Source organism: Bos taurus, chromosome 1 (assembly GCF_002263795.3).
Source record: "Bos taurus isolate L1 Dominette 01449 registration number 42190680 breed Hereford chromosome 1, ARS-UCD2.0, whole genome shotgun sequence".
In the NCBI taxonomy this organism is placed as follows: Eukaryota; Metazoa; Chordata; class Mammalia; order Artiodactyla; family Bovidae; genus Bos; species Bos taurus.
In genome coordinates, this window is record NC_037328.1 from 152,268,945 (window position 1) to 152,292,339 (window position 23,395).

General features: G+C 46.9%; 2 protein-coding genes across 4 annotated transcripts in view; one reads left to right on the forward strand and one right to left on the reverse strand.

Annotated features, from left to right (window-relative positions):
- The window catches only part of CAPN7 (calpain 7), a 51,990-nt gene extending 36,495 nt beyond the window's left edge, over positions 1-15,495 (forward strand). The window contains 9 exon segments of one of the 3 annotated variants that reach the window (NM_001193181.1): positions 4,538-4,682; positions 4,798-4,897; positions 5,516-5,651; positions 6,242-6,317; positions 9,396-9,541; positions 10,363-10,425; positions 10,965-11,095; positions 14,025-14,117; positions 14,211-15,429. In NM_001193181.1, the coding sequence (NP_001180110.1) occupies positions 4,538-4,682; positions 4,798-4,897; positions 5,516-5,651; positions 6,242-6,317; positions 9,396-9,541; positions 10,363-10,425; positions 10,965-11,095; positions 14,025-14,117; positions 14,211-14,355 (1,035 nt within the window). In that variant the 3' untranslated portion in view covers positions 14,356-15,429. 3 annotated transcript variants of the gene reach the window in all.
- Positions 15,496-16,163: 668 nt separating this feature from the next.
- SH3BP5 (SH3 domain binding protein 5) overlaps positions 16,164-23,395 on the reverse strand; it is an 81,345-nt gene continuing 74,113 nt past the window's right edge. Inside the window, exons 5-9 of the mRNA NM_001206288.3 lie at positions 23,169-23,299; positions 21,683-21,725; positions 20,849-21,068; positions 17,978-18,238; positions 16,164-17,602 (exon numbers count right to left, since the gene is read on the reverse strand). Of these exons, the coding sequence (NP_001193217.1) occupies positions 17,403-17,602; positions 17,978-18,238; positions 20,849-21,068; positions 21,683-21,725; positions 23,169-23,299 (855 nt within the window). The 3' untranslated portion in view covers positions 16,164-17,402. The remainder of the gene's footprint in view (positions 17,603-17,977; positions 18,239-20,848; positions 21,069-21,682; positions 21,726-23,168; positions 23,300-23,395) is intronic.

Consider the following 23,395-nt stretch of genomic DNA (forward strand, 5'->3'; position numbering starts at 1 on the left):
ATATTGTGCCTTTCCCTTTTGACCTGCAAGGTTTATGCTATGAGTCAGCTGATGGTCATATGGGAATTTCCTTGCTCTTCTCTTGCTGATTTTAAGACTCTCTCTTTGCCAGTAAGTTTCCTATTTTAACTGCAGTGTGTCTTGGTGTAGACCTTTTTGGCATCATCTTGTTTGGGACTTTCTGAGCTTCCTGCACCTGGATGTCTGTTTTCTTGCCCAGACTGGGGAAGTTTTTAGCTATTTTTCTTCATTTAAGTTCTCTACCCCTTTCTCTGTTCTCCTTCTTAGACCCCTGTGATGTGACTGTTAGGTCAGTATGCTTGATGTTGTCCCAGAAGTCTCTTAAAGTATCCTCGTTTTTAAAAATGCTTTTCTTTCTCCAACCAGGGTGGTTCCACTTCTCTGTCTTCCATCTCAGTGATTCATTCCTCTGTACCATCTAATCTAGCATTGATTACTTCTAGTGCGTATTTTTTATTTTCACTATTGTATTCCTCAGCGGTTTGTTTCTTTTTTGTATTTTCTAACTATTTATTAAACATCTCACTGTGTTCATGCATTCTTCTCCTGAATTCATTGAACATCTTAATGATCATTACCTTGAACTCTTTATCAGGTAGATGGTTAGTTCTTCTTCTGGGGTTTCTTTGTTCCTTCACTGGGGACCTTTTCTTCTTTTGCCTCTTTCTGCCTCATTTTCTTTTTGTTTTTATGTGTTAACTATGTCACTTGTGTTTCTTGGTCTTGTAGAAGTGGAGACGTCCCTGTGGAGGAGACGTTCTGTGGGCCCAGTGGCATACCCCTCCACTCAGCCAAGCTCGGTGCCCGAGTGGTGCCCTCTACAGGTTGCGTGGGCCCCTCTGAGGGGCTGACTACCATGAGCCCAGTTGGATGCCAGGCCCTGCTTCACGCATAGGCTGCCAGCCACGGGTGGGCACAGTCAGGTCCCAGAGCAACTGTCTGAGCAGCCCAGGGGAGTCTAGAGCTGGTGCTGGTGTGCTGATGGGTCGGACTGTATCCCACGATTAAGGCGCTTTGGAGCGTGTGAAGATGGAGTGAAGTGTGGCCTGGTGATGGGTTTCTTTACCATGATGATGCTCACATTCATATCAAAATGCTATGAAAGTTACTGAGCAGAAACACAACCAGCCTGAGCAGGCTTCTCACACGATGGAATTGGCTCCGGTTTCCTTTTGAAAGGTTGCTGCTGCGAGCCCCGTGTCATGCCAGGATTTGTGATCTCCGGAGGAGAGGATTTCAATCTGAGTTCAGAGATGAAGCATGACCACTTGGAGCTTTCTGTATAGCAAAGTTTTATTAAAGTATAATAGAGGTAGAGATAGCTTCTGACAGACATCAGAGGGGACAGAAAGAGTGCCCCCTTGCTAGCTTTTAGCAAGGTGTTTTATGTCTCTTAGCAAGCCATTAATCAGACAAGAGAGACTTCTCAAGGCTGAGGGAGTGTCACCAGGCCCCTCTCCCACAATATGCATTTTTGAGATAGAATGGCAGAGGTGTGTCATCCCCCGGCCATAAATCAATTGACAGGAATACTGGTTTATTGAGCCATCATCAGCCCAAGGTTTGAGAAAAGGAAAAAAGTTAGTCTCAGGCGGAACTATCTTGAAGAAAGGCAGTTTCCAAAGCAAACACATAGTTTCATGAATAGCTTAAGAACATTTCCACGAGGCAAACATTGGTTAGCTAGCTTGAGGCAGAACCAGGTGCCCTCCACACAGAATTAAAAGGCGCCTGTTAATTCTGTGTGGAGAAGGGAAAGGACGCCTGCCCCTTGCAGCTTGTTGCTCCTGCCGCCTGGGCCCCTGGCCGTCCTGCCTGTCGCCCTCTGCCTTTGGTTCTGTGGTCTCTTTGTAGTCAGGGTTGATGTCTCCCACAGGCTTCGTCATCTGTGTTAACATTTACGGGGGTTTCTTTATGATCTTTGGGTACAGATTTGAAGAATTTCCTGGGTTCATCATTTTTATGTTATTTGTGCTATCAGTTTTGAGATACCTTTTCTGTTTCAAAATATTTCCCTATTGATCCATTCAGGCTTTTTTCTCTAGAACTCTTTCATGCAGATTTGCCTCATCTTTGACTAAAGCTACTCCCAATCTTACATCATTTGTGACTTTCTTTACTTAGTGATATTTTCATATTAATACTTGAGTGAAAGTGTTGTCCTTTTGTTTGACTGCCTCAAACCTCTTGTGTATTTTACGACCTTCACTTTAGTCTCAGTTATCCTTGTTTGAGTAATTTTTTTGTCTCCTTGGGGTAATATTCCATAGTCCGTTTTGATGGTACATCTCCATTTTAAGCTGCTGTCTTTAAATTCAGACAGATCTTCCCAAGGGATCCCTGAGGCTTTTCCTTTGCTGCCACTACGCAGTACCTGGACATGGAATGTTTCATCATAAACCTGATTACTTTCTTAGTTCTCTAGCATTTATACCCCCATTCAGGTTCCTCTGAATTGCTGGTTTTCTATCCAAACAAAATTTGCAGCCGTGCCTTCGTGCCCTTGAATGTCAGTGATACCTGGGACCTTCCTCTGAAAAGCTTAGCAGCAATTCTTGTTTATACTTTTTACTACTCTATACTCCTCATGTTAAAGCTGATGAAGTCCTGAAATAAAGAGATGTTCTGCTCATGTGGAAATAGGTTTCATGAATCAGAAAGGAGTTTAGCGTTTGTTGGCTGATGTGTGGCAGGGGCAGGGTGAGGCGCAAATGATACAGAAGAGACTAAGAACAGAAATTGTGTTGATGAGCTTCTCAGGAATGTAGCCTTAAAGAAAACAGTCTGATTTATGTCCAAAAGTCTACCCCAGGCCATGATTTGCCACATTTAAAATAGCAAAGAAATGTGTGTGTTTTTTAAAATATCTTCCAAATTGTTTGGTTTGTGACATCATTAGAAAAAGAATACAAGTTTCTAAGTTGACTGCTTGAAATAAGACAGATCTTTTGGATTTACATGCTCTTTTGTTTTTCTGAGTCAATATGATCAACTCTGTAGACACACCCAGTATTTATTGAGCGTATATGGTGTTCTTTAAACTCAGTACAGACTTCTGACACAGGATAATAATGTTAACCATTTCAAGGATTTTATAGTCACATTGGGGAGACAAGACTCCTGCATTAGAAGTAGGAAATGATGTAAGATAGGATATTGTTTGTTGTAAACTAACGTAATACAGATTGTTAGCCCTGTGAACTTAAAAGGAGAGGTAGTAATTAAAATGGGAAGGGGCTTCCCTGGTGGCCTCAGTGGTAAAGAATCCGCCTGCCAGTGCGGGAGACGCAGGTTTGACCCCTGGTCTGGGGAGATTCTGCGTGCCACGGGCAACTGACTCCTTCCTGCACCACGACTGTTGGACTTGTGCTGTGGAGCCTGGAAACCGCAGCAGCTGAGCCCACACACTGCAACGCCCCCATGCTCCAGAGCTCATGCTCTGCACCAAGAGAAGCCCCCACCGCGAGAGGCCCGTGCACTGCGCCTGGAGAGCAGCCCCCCTTGTCAGAGCCGGAGAAGGCCTGTGTGAAGTATCGAAGACGCAGCACGGCCGAAGATAGACGAATGATTTTTTTTAAATGATAAGAAGTTACTAGAGGATTTGCCTGTGTTCCTGCATTTAGTCTTCACAGCAGCTCAGAGAGAGCAGTGACCAACTAGGGCCCGCAGAGCTGACAAATAGTAGAGCTGAAATTTGGTACTGTTTCATTCTGACTGCAGAGTTCGTGTTCTCTGACAGTCAGTGGAGGAAGATGCTAAAGAGCATCTGAAAGCAGAGCAGTCAGAGGGGACCAGAGAGCCCGCAGGGGCAGGGGCAGCGTGAGCAGAGGCGTTCTGCGCGGGGACTGAGTGCGGGTCAGAGGGGACCAGAGAGCCCGCAGGAGCAGGCACAGCGTGAGCAGAGGCGTTCTGCGCGGGGACTGAGTGCGGGTCAGAGGGGACCAGAGAGCCCGCAGGAGCAGGCGCAGTGTGAGCAGAGGCATTCTGTGCGGGGACTGAGTGTGGGTCACCCACGGGGCTGAGAGCAGGGCAGGGGAGAGCCAGGCATGGGGACAGGGCACTGGAAACCGGCGAGGCCACAGCACAGGAGGCCCTGAGAGGACAGGGGACACCCATGCTCTAGGGCAGCCTGGCCCAGAGGCACTTCCTGCCAGGATGAAACATTCTGTGCCCGTGCTGTGCACGAATCTAGCTCCTAGGACACTTGGTCCTTGAGCTCTTGAAATGTGACTACTGCGACTAAGGAGCTGATTTGTAAACTTAATTATATATGACCACATGTGAGTAGTGATTACGTATGGATAGCATAGCTCTAGAGATAGGTAGCCGTTTACAGCTTCTGATCGGATATGGGGCACAGGCAAGTGCTGATTAAAGAATAGTAATTTCGGATGTTATTTGTAGGGAAAAGAAATGATAAGTATTCAAACTGCATCCTCACTTGGAGAATGATATAACTAATAAAAATGTGGTAAAACTGTTTTGTAACTTTGTTATCTCCTGGCTTTTTTAATAGGGGCTGCGATTTATCCAACTGAAAAATCCTTGGAGTCATTTACGTTGGAAGGGAAGATATAGTGAAAATGATGTAAAAAACTGGACCCCAGAGTTGCAAAAGTATTTAAACTTTGATCCTCGAACAGCTCAGAAAATAGACAATGGTAAATAACTTTTTAATTTAATAATATGTGCTTAACATGCTTTAACAGTGTAAAATGTACTCAACTGACAAGTCATTAAGGTTTTTTTAGACTAACAAAGACATCTAATTTTTAGGAATATTTTGGATTTCGTGGGATGATCTCTGCCAGTATTATGATGTAATTTACTTGAGTTGGAATCCAGGTCTTTTTAAAGAATCAACATGCATTCACAGGTAACTTTTTTGCACATTTCAAAATATGCTTCATAGTAGTGTCCCTTTTTTCATTTAAAATGAAATTATTTGGAAAGACTAGTATTCTTTCTTTTTATCATGCCCATAGAGGGCTTCCCTAGTAGCTGAGCTAGCAAAGAATCTGCCTGCCATGCAGGAGACCCCGGTTCATTTCCTGAGTTGGGAAGATCCGCTGGAGAAAGGATTGGCTACCCACTCCAGTGTTCTTGGACTTCCCTGGTGGCTCAGCTGGTAAAGAATCTGCCCGCAGTGTGGGAGACCTGGGTTCGATCTCTGGGTCAGGAAGATCCCCTGGAGGAGGGCATGGCAGCCCACTCCAGTATTCTTGCCTGGAGAATCCCCATGGACAGAGGAGCCTGGTGGTCTACAGTCCATGGGGTCACAGAGAATGACTGAGCGACTGAGCACACAGCATGCAGAGAACTATCATGTAATAGTCACTCTCTTTGTATGCTTCTTGATTATGCCAAAAGAAAACAAGAAAACCTTAAAACCTAATTGTATTTGAAGCAAAACTTTTAAAAATAGCATTTCAGCTTAGCTCTGTGAGAAGCGTAATTCCGACCTCCTTGCTGATGTTGTGATGTTGTCTCCTAGTACTTGGGACGCCAAGCAAGGACCCGTGAAGGACGCCTACAGCCTGGCCAACAACCCCCAGTACAAGCTGGAGGTGCAGTGTCCACAGGGGGGCGCCGCGGTCTGGGTTTTGCTTAGTAGGCACATAACAGACAAGGTACTGGTACCCTCCTCACATCCCATACAGACTTTCTTTCAAATACAACTAGACCAACGTGAGCAAGACACGCAACTTCATCACCAGCCTGTTTCCTGTATATAGGTGGCTTGAAAATAGTGTTTTCTTAGATAAATGTTTTCCTCAAAGGAAATTGATCATTTATAATTACACACTTCAAATCTCTTTCAGAAATCATGTATGAAGAGAGTGAGGGAGTCTGTGCTTTCTAGTGAGAGTTTTAGTGTTGATTATATATGCTTTAGATCTTAAGAATATTAACATAAAAATATGCTAAGGGGGTTTTGGAAATGTTGATGCATTAGGCCTGGTTTTGTAAAGGGTAACCATAATTTTAATGGTTTTTAGAGTCTTTTTGTAGTATATTGCTTCATATAGCATATTCGTCTACTGAAATTACAGTTTAATTGACATACTTTATAACACTAAATAGAAATGCTCTTAAGCTTAGAAATAATCTCCTTCTCCTCCCCTCCCCACCTACACACACACACACACACACACACACACACACACAGGAACATAGTGAGTCAATTTACCTAACCATATTGAATTATTTGTGCTTTTAGGATGATTTTGCAAATAATCGAGAATTTATCACAATGGTTGTATACAAGACTGATGGGAAAAAAGTTTATTACCCAGGTATGTTTAGTAAACAGACATTCAAACAAACATTAAAATTCTATTTGTGTGGTTAATTTGAAAAATGACAAATTTTATGTAGGTAATATACATAAATTAATGATTATGCTGATAAGACTAATAGAAACCCCTCAAACAGATGTGTGGCTATTTATGCTACTTGTGTGTGTTATTTTTTTTAATTTAGAGACCTCAGGAATTTGCAATTTCTGCACTCTAGCACATTGCCGTCAGAGCTTTATTTCTAAAATTTAAATCCTATCTTTTTCTCTGATCAGAAAATCTGTGGTTTTCTGTGGACTCATGGATAAAAAGTCCAGGCTCTTGAGTGAGATGTCTGAGGCTTCTTACACTCTGGCCTTCTCCTTAAGGCACCCTCGGCGCAGGTCTGGCTGCTCCTGAACACATCACGCTTGTGTTGCCCTCCTCTGTCTCAGTTCTTCCGCCAAGAGTCTTCTCCCTGGCCTCTGTCCGCATATTCCTTTTCCTCTCTTCTTTGTAATGAATGTGGTTAAGATCCAGTTTATGCCATTTCCTCTGTGATGACCTTCCTGCCAGACACAGTGAATCTTGCCCTAAGGCACTGACTTACTGTGTTGAGACCATTTTGCTTTCACATCAAAAGAAAATTTTTTATCATTTACTGCGTGGTAGGAACTATTGGTTTATATTCTAGTCTGGGAGACAAAAAGAGAAAAAAAACTTAATAGTGACACCTATGTAGAAAGAAATAACATAGGGTGTTCGTGACTGCTTGGTCACTTTGGTTGGGTGGCCGTGGAAGGCCTTGTTGAAAAGGAGGAAGAGAAAGTCTGAATGATGAACAGGAGTCAGTCATGCAAAGACAGAGGTAACAGCATTGCAGGCAGAGGGAACAGCCAGTGCAAGGACCCTAACATGGGCCAAACATGATGTTTCCTGGGAAGAGGAGGAAGACCAGGAGGCCTGGGCAGTGTGGTGTCAGAAGTGGTCAGATGGATGCAGGCTTAGATCACGTAAGGTTCCATCAGCCCAGCCCAGGAAAGGGTCGGAATTTTGCTCCAAGCATGATGGAAATCTTTGGAGGGTTTCAGGAAAATGACATTATCTGATGTGTGTGTGTGTGTTGTTTTTAAGAAAATTCTTCGTAGAATATATTGGAGGGGACAAAAATTGGAAGCAGAGAACCCAATTAGGTGCTTTTATTTCTGTGAGGAGCGGCGGTGGTTTGAACTTGTGGTGGTAAAGTGGAGATGAGGAGGGGATAGGTTTGGGTTTGGTTAGGATTGTCAGGACTTGCTGAGTTAGTCGGGGATGGCAGGAGTCCAGGACAACACCTGTATTTTTGGCTTGAGAAGCAGAAAGGTGTAACGTTGACTGCGATGCGGGAGCCAGGCAGGGGGCTGATCTGCTGTGGAGTGAAGCAGAAGTTAACTTTGGGTCTTGTTAAATTTGAGATCCCTGTTAGCTCTCCCATTGCTGTAACCTGTTGAGATTAGATTAGAGACAAGTGGACTTAGCGCCCCGGCAGCATCTTTGACCTTGACAGGGACAGAGTGGACACAGGTGGGCTGGGATCCCAGGGGAAAGGATCGGGTGTGCCTGAGGTGAGGCTCTCTGAAGAAGGCTGTGAGGAGGACCAGGCACGGATGGCTAAGCTGGGGTCAGAAGTGGTTTTGTCGAGTTTCGTTTTGCTTAATCTTAGGAAAAGGTGGCCTTCTTCCCCCGCTGCACCGAGGCTTTCCTGAGGTTCTCTGGGATGGGCATGGCACACAGTCGGTCCAGTGATAAACATCAAGTTAAACAAGCCAGATTTTCCATGTTGATCATTATACATCCAGACACAAAGGTTGTGAGTTATGATCCTAACATTAACGTGTTACACGGCTTTTGAATTTCAAAGAACTTGTTACTCTTTGTGCTTGGATTTTTTAAAAAACAATTTCCTTCCTCTCTTACACAGAGCGACTTTGCCACTCCAGGGCGCTTTCTGGTTTAGTTTTATTTTGATCACGACACTCGGAAGTAAACTGGACTGTTCCCCATCCAACAGAAGAGTAAACTGAGACATAGGTCAGACTGCTGCAGGTCACAGGCGCGCCAGTCCTCCCCCACACTAGGTCACACCACCTCTAAGCACAGGAGACTTACTACATTTGAGGTGCTAAAATCTCTTCCACAGGTTACATTATCAGTATTCGGTGTTTCTAAATAATATCAGCAATATAGCATTGATCTTAAATGACTTAATCGATATGCATGAAATGACTTTATTGTATCAGCCTTGATTCATGAGCCTGTCACAGAATATCTCAGGCAGCAAAATACTGGAAATAAACCAGATCTGCACATCGTCTGAACACTAGATGGGGAAGCACACACACAGGGTGTCCACGTCACGTGATGGCGTGTGCTGTTGCACATGCAGATTTGAAAGGAGTAAACCTGTGTAGACCAACATGGATCTCAGAAACCTGAGTGAGAAATGAGGTGCAGAGCAAGACACAGGCTGCTGCTTTTTTTAGATGCATGGTCACGTGTGTGTGTGTGTCTGTGTGTCTGTGTGTCTGTGTGTCTGTGTGTGTAAAAGTCGGCAGAGATGCCCATCAAATCCATCAGAGTGGAATGGAATAAGACTTAATGGTGGTGATTAAAGGAACTTTGTTTTACAAAGAAGCTAGTATGACAAAAAAAAGATAATTGAATCCTGAGTGCTAGAGAATATAGATAACGTGTTTATATACTTCTTTGTATCTTTTTAAAGAATTTCCTCAAAAGGAAAAAAGAAGTTAATGTTGATTTTAAAATCCTCTGCCAGGAGAGAAAAATAAGTCACAGGGCAAATAGGGATTATCATATACCTCGTTGAATGTATTCCAAAAAGATTGCTTTCTGTGTATTAGAAATTATTTAATTTTCAAGTTTTAAGTAGATTAAAGTTTTAAATTGAAATTGTAATTCTTTAATACCATTGTATTTTAAAGACAGAATTAAGGGAATGTCCATCCATTTACTTATTTTTCCTACCATCAACCATAAAACTTAAAAAGTACAGAGAATAAAGTCCCATCTTCTGTAAACCTACTTGTTTATTTGCAGCTGACCCACCTCCATACATTGATGGGATTCGAATTAACAGCCCTCACTATTTGACTAAGATAAAGCTAACCACTCCGGGGACCCACACCTTTACGCTAGTGGTTTCCCAGTATGAAAAACAGAACACAATTCATTACACAGTCCGGGTAAGTAAACCAACACGACAGAATGACGATAGAAAGTGCATAACGTCTCTGCTTGTGAGGTTATCTACAAAAAGGTTTATTTATAAAGCGATGTTCGGCAAAGCTAGTACAATATTGTGGAGTTTAAAAATAAAATTAAAAAAAAAAAAAGATTGATCTCTACATACTGCTGAGTGTGTATTTATCTGTATAACAGTTGTGTTAAATTATGATGATGATTCATGCAGAAAATAATGTTTTTGAACAGTAACGAAATGTTTTTATTTTGAATAACATTTTGAATGAATATTTTAGGCTTTAGAGTAGTGGTTTAGTCCCGAGGCAAATGTGGTGTATTGGACCAGTAAACTCACAGAGCAATAAAAACTCCTTTAGTCTTCATAATACTTTTATTGACTTAAGAAAACCTGGAACTTACTGAAAGGAAACTGACTGCCTATAAACATATTGCTCTCATGTAACTGGGAAGGTCATTGTAATTGTGTTCTTCATAGATTTGTTTGCCTTAACTTAGTAAAGAAGCTCAGAGGAATAGATTTTTAGTGATGAAAGGGACACTGGGGAGCTGCTTTCTTAAGATGCAGAAGCCAAGGCCTCGGGGGTCGTGGTGTGTCCCAGGCCGCAGTTGGTGGCAGCGGAGCCAGGATAAGCACCCTGGCCGCCCACCTGCAGCCCTTTAGTCCTGCCTTGGTACAGGAGGCCCACAGAATCGGGGCTGTCAACTACCCCAGCTGATTTCTTAGTCTTCCGGAACATTCTAAAGTGTGTTTTTGTAAGTATACATTGTATCACTATGATATATTTTTTTTTTTTCACTCTAGGTATACTCAGCATGCAGCTTTACTTTTTCAAAGATTCCTTCTCCATACACTGTATCAAAACAGGTAAAAGAGATTTTTTTCTTTGGGTCACAGTCTCAAAGTCCCTTTTAGAAGTCCCTTTTAGAAGTCCCTTTTTTTTTCTTTCACATTTAAGTTTCTTACAAAGTAAAAACATTCGAGGATTAAGTATAGTCTCCAGTCCAGGTTGGAACACACAAACCTCAGTGGGCACTGAGTGATTCTGGGGAAAAAGTTGAATTCAGAGAAAGAAGATGCATGCAGGCCTTGGTCAGCAGGGAAGGCGGTGTGCATGAACCTTTTACACAGAATTTGAGATTGATTCTACAGGGTGGGCTGGACGTGGGCAAGAGGATTTGAGGGAGAATTCTTGGCAAGGAGGACTCAAAGACGGTGGGTAGAAACAGGGCTGAGACTGCAAAGTGGCCGGGCTGACTTGGAGAATTACACTGAAGAGATAGATGATGCAGCCACAGTGGAGAGCTGCCTTTTTTTCTTTTCAAAGGCGCAGAGGAATTTTATTGTCTTTAAAGCAGAATTCTAGAATGTGAAGTTTTGGTAATACAAAGGCTTTGTTTTATTAGATTAATGGAAAGTGGAGTGGTCAGAGTGCCGGAGGATGTGGAAATTTCCAAGAGACTCACAAAAATAACCCCATTTACCAATTCCATATAGAAAAGACTGGGCCGCTACTGATCGAGCTAAGAGGACCAAGGTTTGTGATAAGTTAACTTTCTTAATGATACCGTGTTAAAAATGAGCTTAGTGGAACAGAATAGGGTTTTGAAACATATTCGTACGGACACTTCGTCTGTGATTAAAGACAGTATTGCATAAAAGTGAGGAAGAGGTGCTGGAATAATTAATATCTATGTACAAGAAAGGTGAGCAGGCCTCTGACTCACATCCAATCTGAAATTCAGTTCCAGATAGCTTACTGATAACAGGAGGTAATAGCCTCAGGATAAGGAAAGACGTCTCAAGACAACAAGCACAGGAAAGATTTGTAAATATCCTATGTTAGTAGGAAAAAAGTCTGTAGGTTTTAAAAAATAACAAAAATTAAAACTTTTTAACAGGCACGTCATAAAAGAAACAATCCAAACAGCCAATAGACTGTAAGAGCAAAATTTAGAACAGCCAGTGTTCCTCAGTGGCTTTTAAAAGACTATAAAATAGTCATGCAGTAGAGTCCTACATACCAGTGAAGATAAAGAACAGCTCCCCACAACACGCTGGGTGGGTCTCAGGACCGAGGCTGAGCTGAGCGACAGAAGCCACACAGCACAGTATATACTGTGCTTCCACTTGCGTGAAGGCAAGAACAGGTGAAGCTGAACTGTCATTGAAGGGTGCACACTTAGGTAGTCACACTGTAGGTAGGGCAGGAGAGGGACCAGTAGACAGAAGCTGTGATCAAAGGGCCACACAGGGGCTCTCCTCACGGCGCTGAGGGTTTTGTCGATTGCCGGGGGGAGTAACTGGGCTTCTGTTCACTTTTGTGAAGCACATATGTTTCATGTGCACTGTCTTACATTTCTTGTGTATTGTGTTATATTTCACAGTTTTAAAAGGTTTAAAAAAGAGAATACAAATAAAAATAGTACCAGCTTCTAAATAACACTAGGCTTAATTTTGCCTGCCTGTAATTACAAACTGTTGTGAAAGAAACTAATAATCCTATAGATCAGATCAGATCAGTCGCTCAGTCGTGTCCGACTCTTTGCAACCCCATGAATCGCAGCACACCAGGCCTCCCTGTCCATCACCAACTCCCGGAGTTCACTGAGACTCAGGTCCATCGAGTCAGTGATGCCATCCAGCCATCTCATCCTCTGTCGTCCCCTTCTCCTCTTGCCCCCAATCCCTCCCAGCATCAGAGTCTTTTCCAGTGAGTCAACTCTTCACATGAGGTGGCCAAAGTACTGGAGTTTCATCTTCAGCATCATTCCCTCCAAAGAAATCCCAGGGCTGATCTCCTTCAGAATGGACTGGTTGGATCTCCTTGCAGTCCAAGGGACTCTCAAGAGTCTTCTCCAACACCACAGTTCAAAAGCATCAATTCTTCGGTGCTCAGCCTTCTTCACAGTCCAACTCTCACATCCATACATGACCGCAGGAAAAACCATAGCCTTGACTAGACAGACTTCTGTTGGCAAAGTAATGTCTCTGCTTTTGAATACGCTGTCTAGGTTGGTCATAACTTTCCTTCCAAGGAGTAAGCGTCTTTTAATTTCATGGCTGCAGTCACCATCTGCAGTGATTTTGGAGCCCAGAAAAATAAAGTCTGATACTGTTTCCACTGTTTCCCCATCTATTTGCCATGAAGTGATGGGACCAGATGCCGTGATCTTCGTTTTCTGAATGTTGGTTTTAAGCCAACTTTTTCACTCTCTACTTTCACTTTCATCAAGAGGCTCTTTAGTTCCTCTTCACTTTCTGCCATAAGGGTAGGACTAAGCTATTTTTCTGCAGTTGTTTTCAAAAATGTCACCAGTTTGATAGGCAAAACAAGGTACATAATTGCCCTTTTGTATTTCATTTCGAAGCTTGAATATGGAAAAATGTTTATTGACTGTGTATTTTTTCTTCATATATTTAATTCATATCTTTTGCCCATTTTTGTTGCACTTGTCATGTTTTTTTTAATTGTAAGCATGAATAAGGGTATGTATGTAGAATATTAACTCCTTCACATATTTGCAGGCATTTTTCCCAGATTTTTTTTCTCACATAACAAAAAAATTTTTTTCATTATAATCAAATCTGTTTCTTTTGGTTTATTTTGCTGTGGCCAGGAAGTCTTGCCCTAATATCAAAGTTTCACTGTATTTTCTTCTAGTTGTTTTCTTTTTTTAAATACATATGGATTGTGTTTTATATTTGGTGTGAAATACAGTGTAACAATTTTTATTCTAAGTTTTTGTCATCACCACCTGCGTAAATAATCCTTTCCCTACTGATTTGGAACGTCACGTCTACCATAGGCTAATTCTTCTGTAAATTTAGATTTTATTTCAGGGTTCTCTCCTTTTCCTTTTTTTTTTTTTTTTTTTTTTTGCCTAATACACTATTTTAACATTATTCTCTGAGAGCCTGTGATAAAAATACAGTCTCTTCTAAAGTAAATTTCGTAAAATGTCCATCTTTATGGCTTCAACTTAAAAAGATAAATGATGTTTTCTGTAATTAAGAGTAAAAATAGTATGCGTGTGCCTCAGAGTGCTGTTTCCTCCTACTGAAGCTTTAGAAACATGTACTTAACAGTCTATCTGCACTTTAGGTCGGAGAAGGCAATTGCACCCCACTCCAGTACTCTTGCCTGGAAAATCCCATGGACGGAGGAGCCTGGAAGGCTGCAGTCCACGGGGTCACTGAGGGTCAGACACGACTGAGCGACTTCACTTTGACTTTTCACTTTCATGCGTTGGAGAAGGAAATGGCACCCCACTCCAGTGTTCTTGCCTGGAGAATCCCAGGGACGGGGGAGCCTGGTGGGCTGCAGTCCATGGGGTCACACAGAGTCGGACACAACTGAAGCGACTTAGCAGCAGCAGCAGCAGCACTTTAGGTATAGTTATTTGGGGTGTATGTGTGAGACAACTTGGTAACAGCAGTGATTTACTCTCTTTTTTTACTGCTAGGCAGTACAGTGTTGGATTTGAAGTTGTAACAGTTTCTGTGGTGGGAGACCCTGGTCCCCATGGGTTCCAGAGGAAATCTAGTGGTGACTACAGGTAACGCTTGTCTTTTGATTGCTGTCTAATTCACACTCTGCTTTCTGGGGCATCATCACTTAAAAACCTTGTTCTCATTTTCCCTGAACATAGGTGTGGGTTTTGCTACCTGGAACTAGAAAATATACCTGCTGGGATCTACAATATCATTCCCAGTACTTTCTTGCCTAAACAAGAAGGACCCTTTTTCTTGGACTTTAATAGTATTATCCCCATCAAGACAACACAACTGCAGTGACAGAAACCTCAGCGATCGCTGGATCTTACACTCACCAACATCAGCTCTTCAACTGAGGACACGGATCTCGAGGACACTAACGCAACAGTCAGAACAGAACGGAATCTCTCCAAACGTTCCTGTGGAGTCTGGTGCTGAAGGCAGGGTGTGTGCTGAGAACTGTGTGTCATCAGAATTACCCTCTGTCACTCAGAAGTACTGTTTACCTGGTTTTGTGTGTATGCGGAGTGGGGTTGCACTTAGGGGCCATGCTATATAAAAGCATGTAGATGATTGTAAAGGTTAGATGCAGTCAAGCACTGAGATGGACGCCCTTGCCTGAGACCACATGAGGGATGCAGACTCATGGAGCAGAACAGCGGGCTGGGATGCTGCTCTGGAGTAGTTACGCTGTGTGTGTCTTTTGGCAGCACATGTTGTAAGGTAAACCTGCTTGTGTTGTTAAATCTCCTGTGTGTCCTGGGCAACAAATGACCAAATGAATTGTGTTACCATGAGATTTTAGTTCTGTGTTATTTATGACTTGAAGTGTTTACTGTTGCCCAGAGGTCATGAAAGGATAAAGCATTTAAGAAACACAGTTAACTTTATAGTGTGGAGATGCTCATGCTTAAGAGTGAAGGTTGCTGAGGCTGGACACCTGTCTCCCATTGACTCATTGAAGAGGACTGAGATATAGTCATCAGTGCCGTTTGATCAGGTTGAGGAAAGCAGTAGTCTGAGACACTGAAGACGTTACAATTCAGTTTGTATAGCCTTTCTGTAAATTGCTCCATATAGTTCAGTGTTCTTACGGTAAGAGCACTCTAAAAAAACATGATTAAGAATTTAATACATGGTGATTGGGTCGCAAGATACTGTTATGTGTAAATTCCCCGTTGTTTACATAAAAATCCATTAGAGTAGAATGATGCTCAGTCAAGATTTTAAAGATCTAAAAATAGTGGAATTTTTCATCTCTATTAAAACTTTTGTATTTCTATTACCTTTAATCCAAATAAAATGTTTATACTTATGGCAACTGCATAGTTTAACCTAGAGAAATTATTAAAGAACTTCATGTGGTATGTTCCATCTATGTTCCATGACTTGCATGAAAATTCACATTTTTACCAAAAAAAAAAGTGTGTTTTTCATTCAGGCTAGTGGCAAATTGTTGTATTACTGAGATTTCATTTTGGTAAATACTTCAGTGCTTTCACTTTTAACGTATTTTAGGTGGATTAATTTTCTGTGACTTTAAAGAAAAATCTAAAGCATAACAGGCATATTTATTATAGGCATGATTTGAGCCTTGTGTGTTAAAGATCTTATCATAGATGCAAACTGAGACCTAATCCCTGCCTTCAAAAACCCAATGAAGGAGACCTATTTAAACAATACTGTATTGTAATGCTGAAGTCTGTAGAGAGCTCTGAACAGAGCCCACGATGACAAACGTTGGTTGGACCGGTATAGAAAGAGAATAGAATCAGCTGGGGAGCTTTTCAAAGCCTAGTGCCCAGGGCTGCCCGCATCACTCACCAGCCCCTGCGGCTGAGACCGGGAGACACCCAGGCCTCCAGCCTAAGCACCTGTATTTATTTTGCGGCCACCATGTCTCCATACTGCTCAGCTTCAGTAGCAGCAGAAGTGGAATTCCAATTCACACCTGCTAATCAGGGTGTGCACTGTTAGGACCCAGGACCTTAACTGAAAATAAGAACAGGTGACCAGTGCATGCATGCTCCTGCTCATGGCAAGAGGACCGCCTCGAACAGAAGATTTGGGCAGTATCAGGATTCCTTATCTGAAGTCACAAAAAGACATTTTCTTAAGCCATTTTTATTACACTCAAGGTATTAAGACAAGTACAAAATAACCTTGTAATCAGGATACTGTATTAGTCATTAAAAAGAGAAAACAAGACAGTGTGAAGAGATTTACAAATGACACATATATATAAGCTGACAGACTTGAATGGGGTTTTTTTTTTCCTTTTAGAAATGCTGTTTTCTTAACAAAAAAAGGACAATTAAAATACAATGCTCTAAATACGGGCCATGAAAACAAGAAAAGCGGTCCTAACAACACTTAATACTATTAGCATAACAGACACCATTGCTTCTATCAACAGCCTCTGCCACCGTGTGCCCACTCCCTTTCCTAGCTGTAAGGAACAGTTTCCTCTTAAGAAATACTAGTGCAGCATAACCCTTAAATAACTGTTTATTTTTAAAAGTTACAGCCTACAGAGAAACCAACACCTTGTCGATCTAGAACAACACTGGCCACCATTCCTCATGCACGGGTCTTAGAATAAGTCCCCCTGGCTGGTGGGGTGAGGTTTGGCAACAGGACTCCTCCCCCCGCAGCCACAGGCCCTCATCCACGACAGGCCCCTGCCCGTGTCCCCCCTATCCCCACGCGGCATTCACCCTTCCCACCCCAAAAAGTGCAGCTCATGGCAGCCTTCGACAAAGAAAAGGATTTTAACGGGCGTCCCAGGAAACACACTTTTTTTTTAAATCCTCTGAAAACCAGAGATGATGAAAATGAATTCTGTTCTTGGATTTTTTTTTTTTTTTAAAGCCTTCACTGGATCAGAAAGCATTGTTGCGAATATTTGAGTTTCATTTGCGTGCACTTGTTTTCCTTTAGATACCACCCCCACCCCACCCCCGGGATCTAAAGGAGAGAACAAGGCCATTTTCCCAAACAAGTGGGCCCTTGAGTCTGCTGGGGACTCAGCTCCCCGGGCCCTCGGCTGGCTCAGGGTCTTTTCTGGGAACAGGTTACTGCTTGCACGACACCGTGACAGGGACCGTTCCAACAAAGGCCGTGGATGCGGTCACAGCCCGCCCACAACAACTGACTCTGCACCGGAAAACACAGCAGCCCAGGAGCACTCACCCCACAGACAGACCTCCAGCCCTGAGCCCACTGAAGCGTCACTCGTGCAATTTAGAGGAAAGGGCTGGGATTTGGCATATATTTTGTGATTATTGGCACAATGTCCTCCGTCCGGTTCATGTATAAACACTGGCCCGCGCCGGGGCCAGGGCGCGTCAGCCGATCTGCACCACGTGTGTGTCTGTGAGGCCCGCACGCCCGGGGCCCCGCAGGGACAGCCGCCGCACCCCGTCCTCCAGGGCCTGGCCCGCGGGCTTCGGGGGGCTCCTGCCGCCGTCGCCGCTGCTGCTGCCCAGCCTCCGGTGGCTGCCCGCCTTGTCAACCGTCTTATTCTCTGCTCCCTCTGCTCTGTCCCCTGTGGAAACAGAAAGACCCGGCAGTGAGTCCTGGCAGTCCCAGGGGTCACCCGGGCCCCCCACAGCCAGCCAGCTGCACCTCCAGATGCCCAGGGGCACAGAAGCGCCTCTGCCACAGCAGCGCCTCCTGCTTTCCCTCCCTGAGAAGCTGTAGACGCCCCTGACCCTCGGAGATGAGACCCGTCCTATGCTAACAGCCAGGAAACAGAAGCCTCTCCAGCGGGGGTGCCTGTCCAGAGGACTGTTGTCATCTGATGAGAGAGACCGAATCACGTTGGGAGCCACACCGCAATGCGTTCAGAGAGGCCCTGATTGCAGCATCCAGCCTGGGGTCCCCGCCTCCCCCCAGCCCAGGGGCAGGGGGCTGCACTCACCTCGTTCCACCTCGCACTCGGGGGACGAGGCCCCGCTGCACTCGCTGCGGGGGCCCAACCCCGGGAACAGCACCCCGAACTCCGACAGGGACACAGGGCTGGGCAGGTCCAGGCTGGCGGGCCGCACGGCCGCGGGGAACTGCTCGGGCATCTCCGATGGGCTTGTGGGCCCTGAGCTGAAGCTGGACAGGGACTGGGTTTCTGAGTCATCCTCAGACACAAAGGCGCTGCAGTTGTCATCTTCGAAGGCCTCGGAGGCCACTGGGAGGGGAGAGAGAGGAGCTGTCACTCGGGTCTGACCGAGGGCCACCTGGTCCCTGACACACCCTCTGGGTGTCCCCGCTGCAGAGACGGGGCCAGGAAGCTGCAGGACCCGGCCACAGGCCGTGGCCGCCTCAGCTCGTGAGACCAGACTCCAGAGCAGCCTGAAGGGAGGAGGCTGGACCTACCAATGGCCAGGGTCCTTAACATCACTCTGCAGCCCCTGTCCCAGAAGTCACTGTCACCAGACACTGCCTGAGGTGGAATGGAAGGTGAATTCAGCCTCAGGTTGGGTTTTTCTCTCCACCCCAGGCCCCAAAACGGACCCCCACGGGCACAGGAGGACGGCAGGCCTGCGTGACGCATCCTGATGGAGCCAGCCAGGCCTCGGAGCTGCCTCCTCCCACGGAAGAAGCCACGGGAGCTCTGACGGACAGTCCTGCACGGGGTCTCTGCTGGGACCTCGGTCACCTTCTGAGTAGCTTCCCATCTCCTGAGACGTGCTCAGAGTCCACTGAGATCACCGTCTGCCACAAAGGAACATAGCTCCCTTGCGGTCCTCTGTAGCCTGTGCCTCACTTGGTTTGTGGGCCGTTCTAACCGAGGCCAGAGACACAGCTTCCAAGTCACCTCAGCTCTGAACAACATCCCAGTCCCGTTTCCTCCTCCCCTGGCCTTAAAGACAGCCTGAAGTGCCCCCTGCTGCTGCTGCTGCATAGTCACTTCAGTCGTTCCAACTCTGTGCGACCCCATAGACAGCAGCCCACCAGGCTCTCCTGCCCCTGGGATTCTCCAGGCAAGAACACTGGAGTGGGCTGCCATTTCCTTCTCCAATGCATGAAAGTGAAAAGTGAAAGTGAAGTCACTCAGTCGTGTCCAACCCTCAGTGACCCCGTGGACTGCAGCCTTCCAGGCTGCTCCGTCCATGGGATTTTCCAGGCAAGAGTACTGGAGTGGGGTGCCATTGCCTTCTCCGGAAGCGCCCCATGGAAGTACTATTAATGCTAGGCACACAGAATGGGCTCAGATCTGAGTTCACATCCCATCTTTGCTGCTTGCTGGGTACCCTTGGTTAAGTTACTGAACGTCTCTGAGCTTCATGTCCCTCTCCACACAGGGTTTACAAGATGATGTACACTAGAGGACTCATCCCTGCTGTTCAAATTACAGTTTCCTTTGACCTGGGCCCTCACACTTGAATGTTTGTTGCCTGAATTAAGGTGCTGGGCTGGATGAAGCACAAGCTGGAATCAAGATTGCCGGGAGAAATATCAATAACCTCAGGCAGATGACACCACCCTTATGGCAGAAAGTGAAGAACTAAAGAACCTCTTGATGAAAATGAAAGAAGAGAGTGAAAAAGTTGGCTTAAAGCTCAGCATTCAGAAAACTAAGATCATGGCATTCAGTCCCATCACTTCATGGCAAATAGATGCGGAAACAGTGGCTGACTTTCATTTTGGGGGGCTCCAAAATCACTGCAGATGGTGACCGCAGCCATGAAATTAGAAGATGCTTACTCCTTGGGAGGAAAGTTATGACCAACCTAGACAGCATATTCAAAAGCAGAGACGTTACTTTGCCAACAAAGGTCCGTTTAGTCAAGGCTATGGTTTTTTCTGTAGTTATGTATGGATGTGAGAATTGGACTATAAAGAAAGCTGAGCACCGAAGAATTGACGCTTTTGAACTGTGGTGTTGGAGAAGACTCCTGAGAGTCCTTTGGACTGCAAGGAGATCGAACCAGTCCATCCTAAAGGAAATCAGTCCTGAGTGGTCATTGGAAGGACTGATGCTGAAGCTGAAACTCCAATACTTTGGCCACCTGATGCAAAGAACTGACTCATTTGAAAAGACCCTGATGCTGGGAAAGATTGAAGGTGGGAAGAGAAGGGGTCGACAGAAGATGAGATGGTTGGATGGCATCACCGACTCAATGGACATGAGTTTGAGCAAGTGTTGGTGATGGACAGGGAAGCCAGGTGTGCTGCAGTCCATGGGGTCCGGAAGAGTCGGACACGACTGAGCAACTGAACTGAACTGAGGAAGGATTATGGGGGAAAAGCCAACAGCCAGTATTCCTCAGAAAAAGCAAAGAAGGGCATACAGACAGGCAGGGCTGGGGCAGTAGGGTGGGTCTCCGAATTGACGTGGAAGGAACTACAGCAGCCCTTTGTATCCACTTCCCAGGGGTGGCCCTGGGAATAGGTCCCCGCGCCCAGACACTACGTGTGGCATGACCCCCAGGGGCCAGCACGCCTTCATTCAGTCCTGACCACCCCTCTCTGTGGCAGACAGCGAGCACCGTCACGTGCCCCACTTTACAGGGGAAGGAACGGGAAGTCAGGCCTTGGCCCACGCTGTCTTGATCATGGCAGGACGGCCAGGACTCGAATCAGAGCTGCCTCCCAAGTCCCTGTGCCCAAAGGCGCTCCTTCCCTGCAAGGCTTCTCAGAGCCTCGGATGCCCTAGTAAGTGCTTGGAATCTCGGGGGTGAAAGCACGTCACTTCCCAAACTTATCTAAGCGCAGCACGCTGACTCAGGATGCTAGCTGCGCCCCGGTGAACAGGGCATCCCGCCCGAGCAGGGGACACGGGCCCCAGACTCACCAGAAACGGTGTCAGCTTCGGGCTTGCGCCCCGACAGGCCCTCGGCGGGCACAGCTCCGCCCTCGGCGCCGACGCCGCGCCCGCGGGGCCCCATGGCGCCGGAGCGCCTCCTCTCGTGGATCTCGTCCGAGATAGTCTCCAGGTTCCGCAGCGCCGTCTTGTACTCGCCCTTGGCCAGGGCCAGCTTGGCCTGCAGCTCGTCCACCGTCTTCTTCAGCTGCTGCTCGGGAGAAGCGGGGGGTGGAGGCGTGAGCAAGGCCGCGCCCCCGCCGGCCGGCCAGGCTCCCGGGTGACCCTCAGGATGCAGCCGGGGACCTGGTCCCCCTTCCGCAAGTCTCTATGCACCAGCGCTCAGCCTCCAGTCCTGTGACAACCCCGGCTCTACGCTCAGAAACGACCTGGGGGGCGCCCCCCACCAGAGGCAGCGGTGGGGGTCCGGCCGTCTGAGCCCCGAGCCGTGGACCTCACACTGCGCTGTGTCGGAAGCCCCCAGCGGGCGTGTGGAAAGCCGGAGGGCTGGGCCGGCCCGCAGAGCCTCGGTTCTGTCGGTCTGGGGCGGCCCCGGGAATCCGCCCCGCCAGCAAGCTCCCCGGTGCCGTGCGGAGGAGGACCACAGACCGAGGACGCTCAGGCCAGAGACGATGCAGAGGTTCTGCAGGCGGCAGAGAGCACCGCGCTAGCAGCCGAAGCCTTGGTCAAGTACGTGTCCCCCGAGCTGGCAGCCGTAGGGCTGTCCAAAGGCCACTACAGAAGGGGTCGGGGGGGTGGGGTGGGGGGGGCTCGGGGGACAGACATCGCCTACCCACCGGCTTCAAAGCCAAAGGCCCCACGTACCTCAAGCTGCAGGTAGTACTTCGCCTTGAGTTCAAAGTAAGGCCTGTGGGAGGCAGACAGAAGGAAACCCGTGAGAGCCTGGTCAGCAGTGACCCCCATACGCTCCACGGGAGTGTCCGGGGCAGCGACTGAGCCGCCCTCCAGCATTTACTCGGCTCTAACCGGGCGTGAGAGGAGCGGGGAAGAGATCCAGCTCCCGGGCCTGACCCATAACAGATGCTCACCCAGGGCAGAGGCATCAGAAGGCGGAACCGCAGAGAAGAAACTGCCCCAACGAACACCAGCTCCCCCAAGCTCACTCAGGGAAGGGGAGAGCCACCGAGCCGCACTGGGCACAGCGGGGGCTCCGCGGGGACGGGGTTGGGTGGGGTGGGGAGCGCTCGGTCGGCCTCCAGGACTCCGCGTGGGACTAGAGGGAGCGGATCGAACGCAGACCGCCCAGGCCACAGGCCAGGGAGAGCGCAGGAGAGGCCAGCACGCCCCAGGCTCTGGGCCAGCCAGGGGCGGGCACACCCGCTCCTTTCAGGGGCTTGGGGGTCGGCAGGTGAGGAGGCGAACACTTTATTCTTGAGCTCCTCACCCACCGCGAAGCTTGAGGGGTCTGTCTGGGGCTGAGCAATCGAGGCCATTCCAGGTCTCTGCTTGGAGGCCCAGCAATTGTGAGGGACGCAGGGAGTCTTCCCCAAGGTCATTGTCAGATGATAATACACAGGCGTGGTGATGAGAAGAGGTGGAGAAAAGCTCCACTGAAACCAGTCTTCACAACATTGTAAATCAACTAACGATAGTTCAAATAAATACATACACACATACATACACACACATTAAAAATTATTCCTTTGGGCCCATCTGTGTATGCATGTAATTTGTGTGAGACGAGTTGTGTTTTCAATGTGTTTTGTGGCCTGCCTTTATTACATATAAAAGTTACGAACATATTCATAAATTAATGAAGACAGAACCCATGTCATCATGATTTTAACTGCTACAAACTAGTCCGATGTGTGGAAGTGTCACAGCTTATTTAACCAAAGAGCCTACTGTTGGACAAGGTTAACTGTTCTAGTCTTTAATACTGTAAGAAACTTTGGAAATACACATCCTGTCGCTGAAAAAAAAGAAAGGAAACCAGCCTTGCGCTGTTTCATCAGCTCTGGGTCTATGAAGGATGTGTACTATCTACAAAGCTCACCCCCACTGCGGACAGGTAACCTGAGGGGAAGGGTCGTGTCCACACCGTCAGCCACAGAGCCAAGGGCACACAGCCCTGAGTTCCCCAAAACGCAAGTGCAGCCCAGGGCCCAGGTAACGCTCTGCCCTTGAGATTCCTTCCTGTGTGCTCCCAGGGGGTCAGCCTGGAGGAGCCCCACCCGGGGGTGCAGAGAACACAGAAGGAGCCGGGGCAGGCGCTGCTGGGGCCACGGGAAAGGCTGAGACGGTGCGGAAGGAGAGCAGCCCAGCCCAGGGGCCCGCCCGCCCGGCTCACTTGGACTTGTTGATGGCCCGCTTGAGCTTCTTCTCCAGCTGCCGCATGCGGCCCATGGCCGCGTTGTAGCGCGCCGCCGTCTCCTTGTGCACCAACTCGCTCCTCGTCTTGGTCTGCTCCGCCTCCATGACCTGCGGACCACAGCAGAGGGGGCGGGGTCAGCGCGGCCACACCCAGAACGGCCCCCTGCTGCAGGATCACGTACTCCATTTGTTTAAAAAAAATGA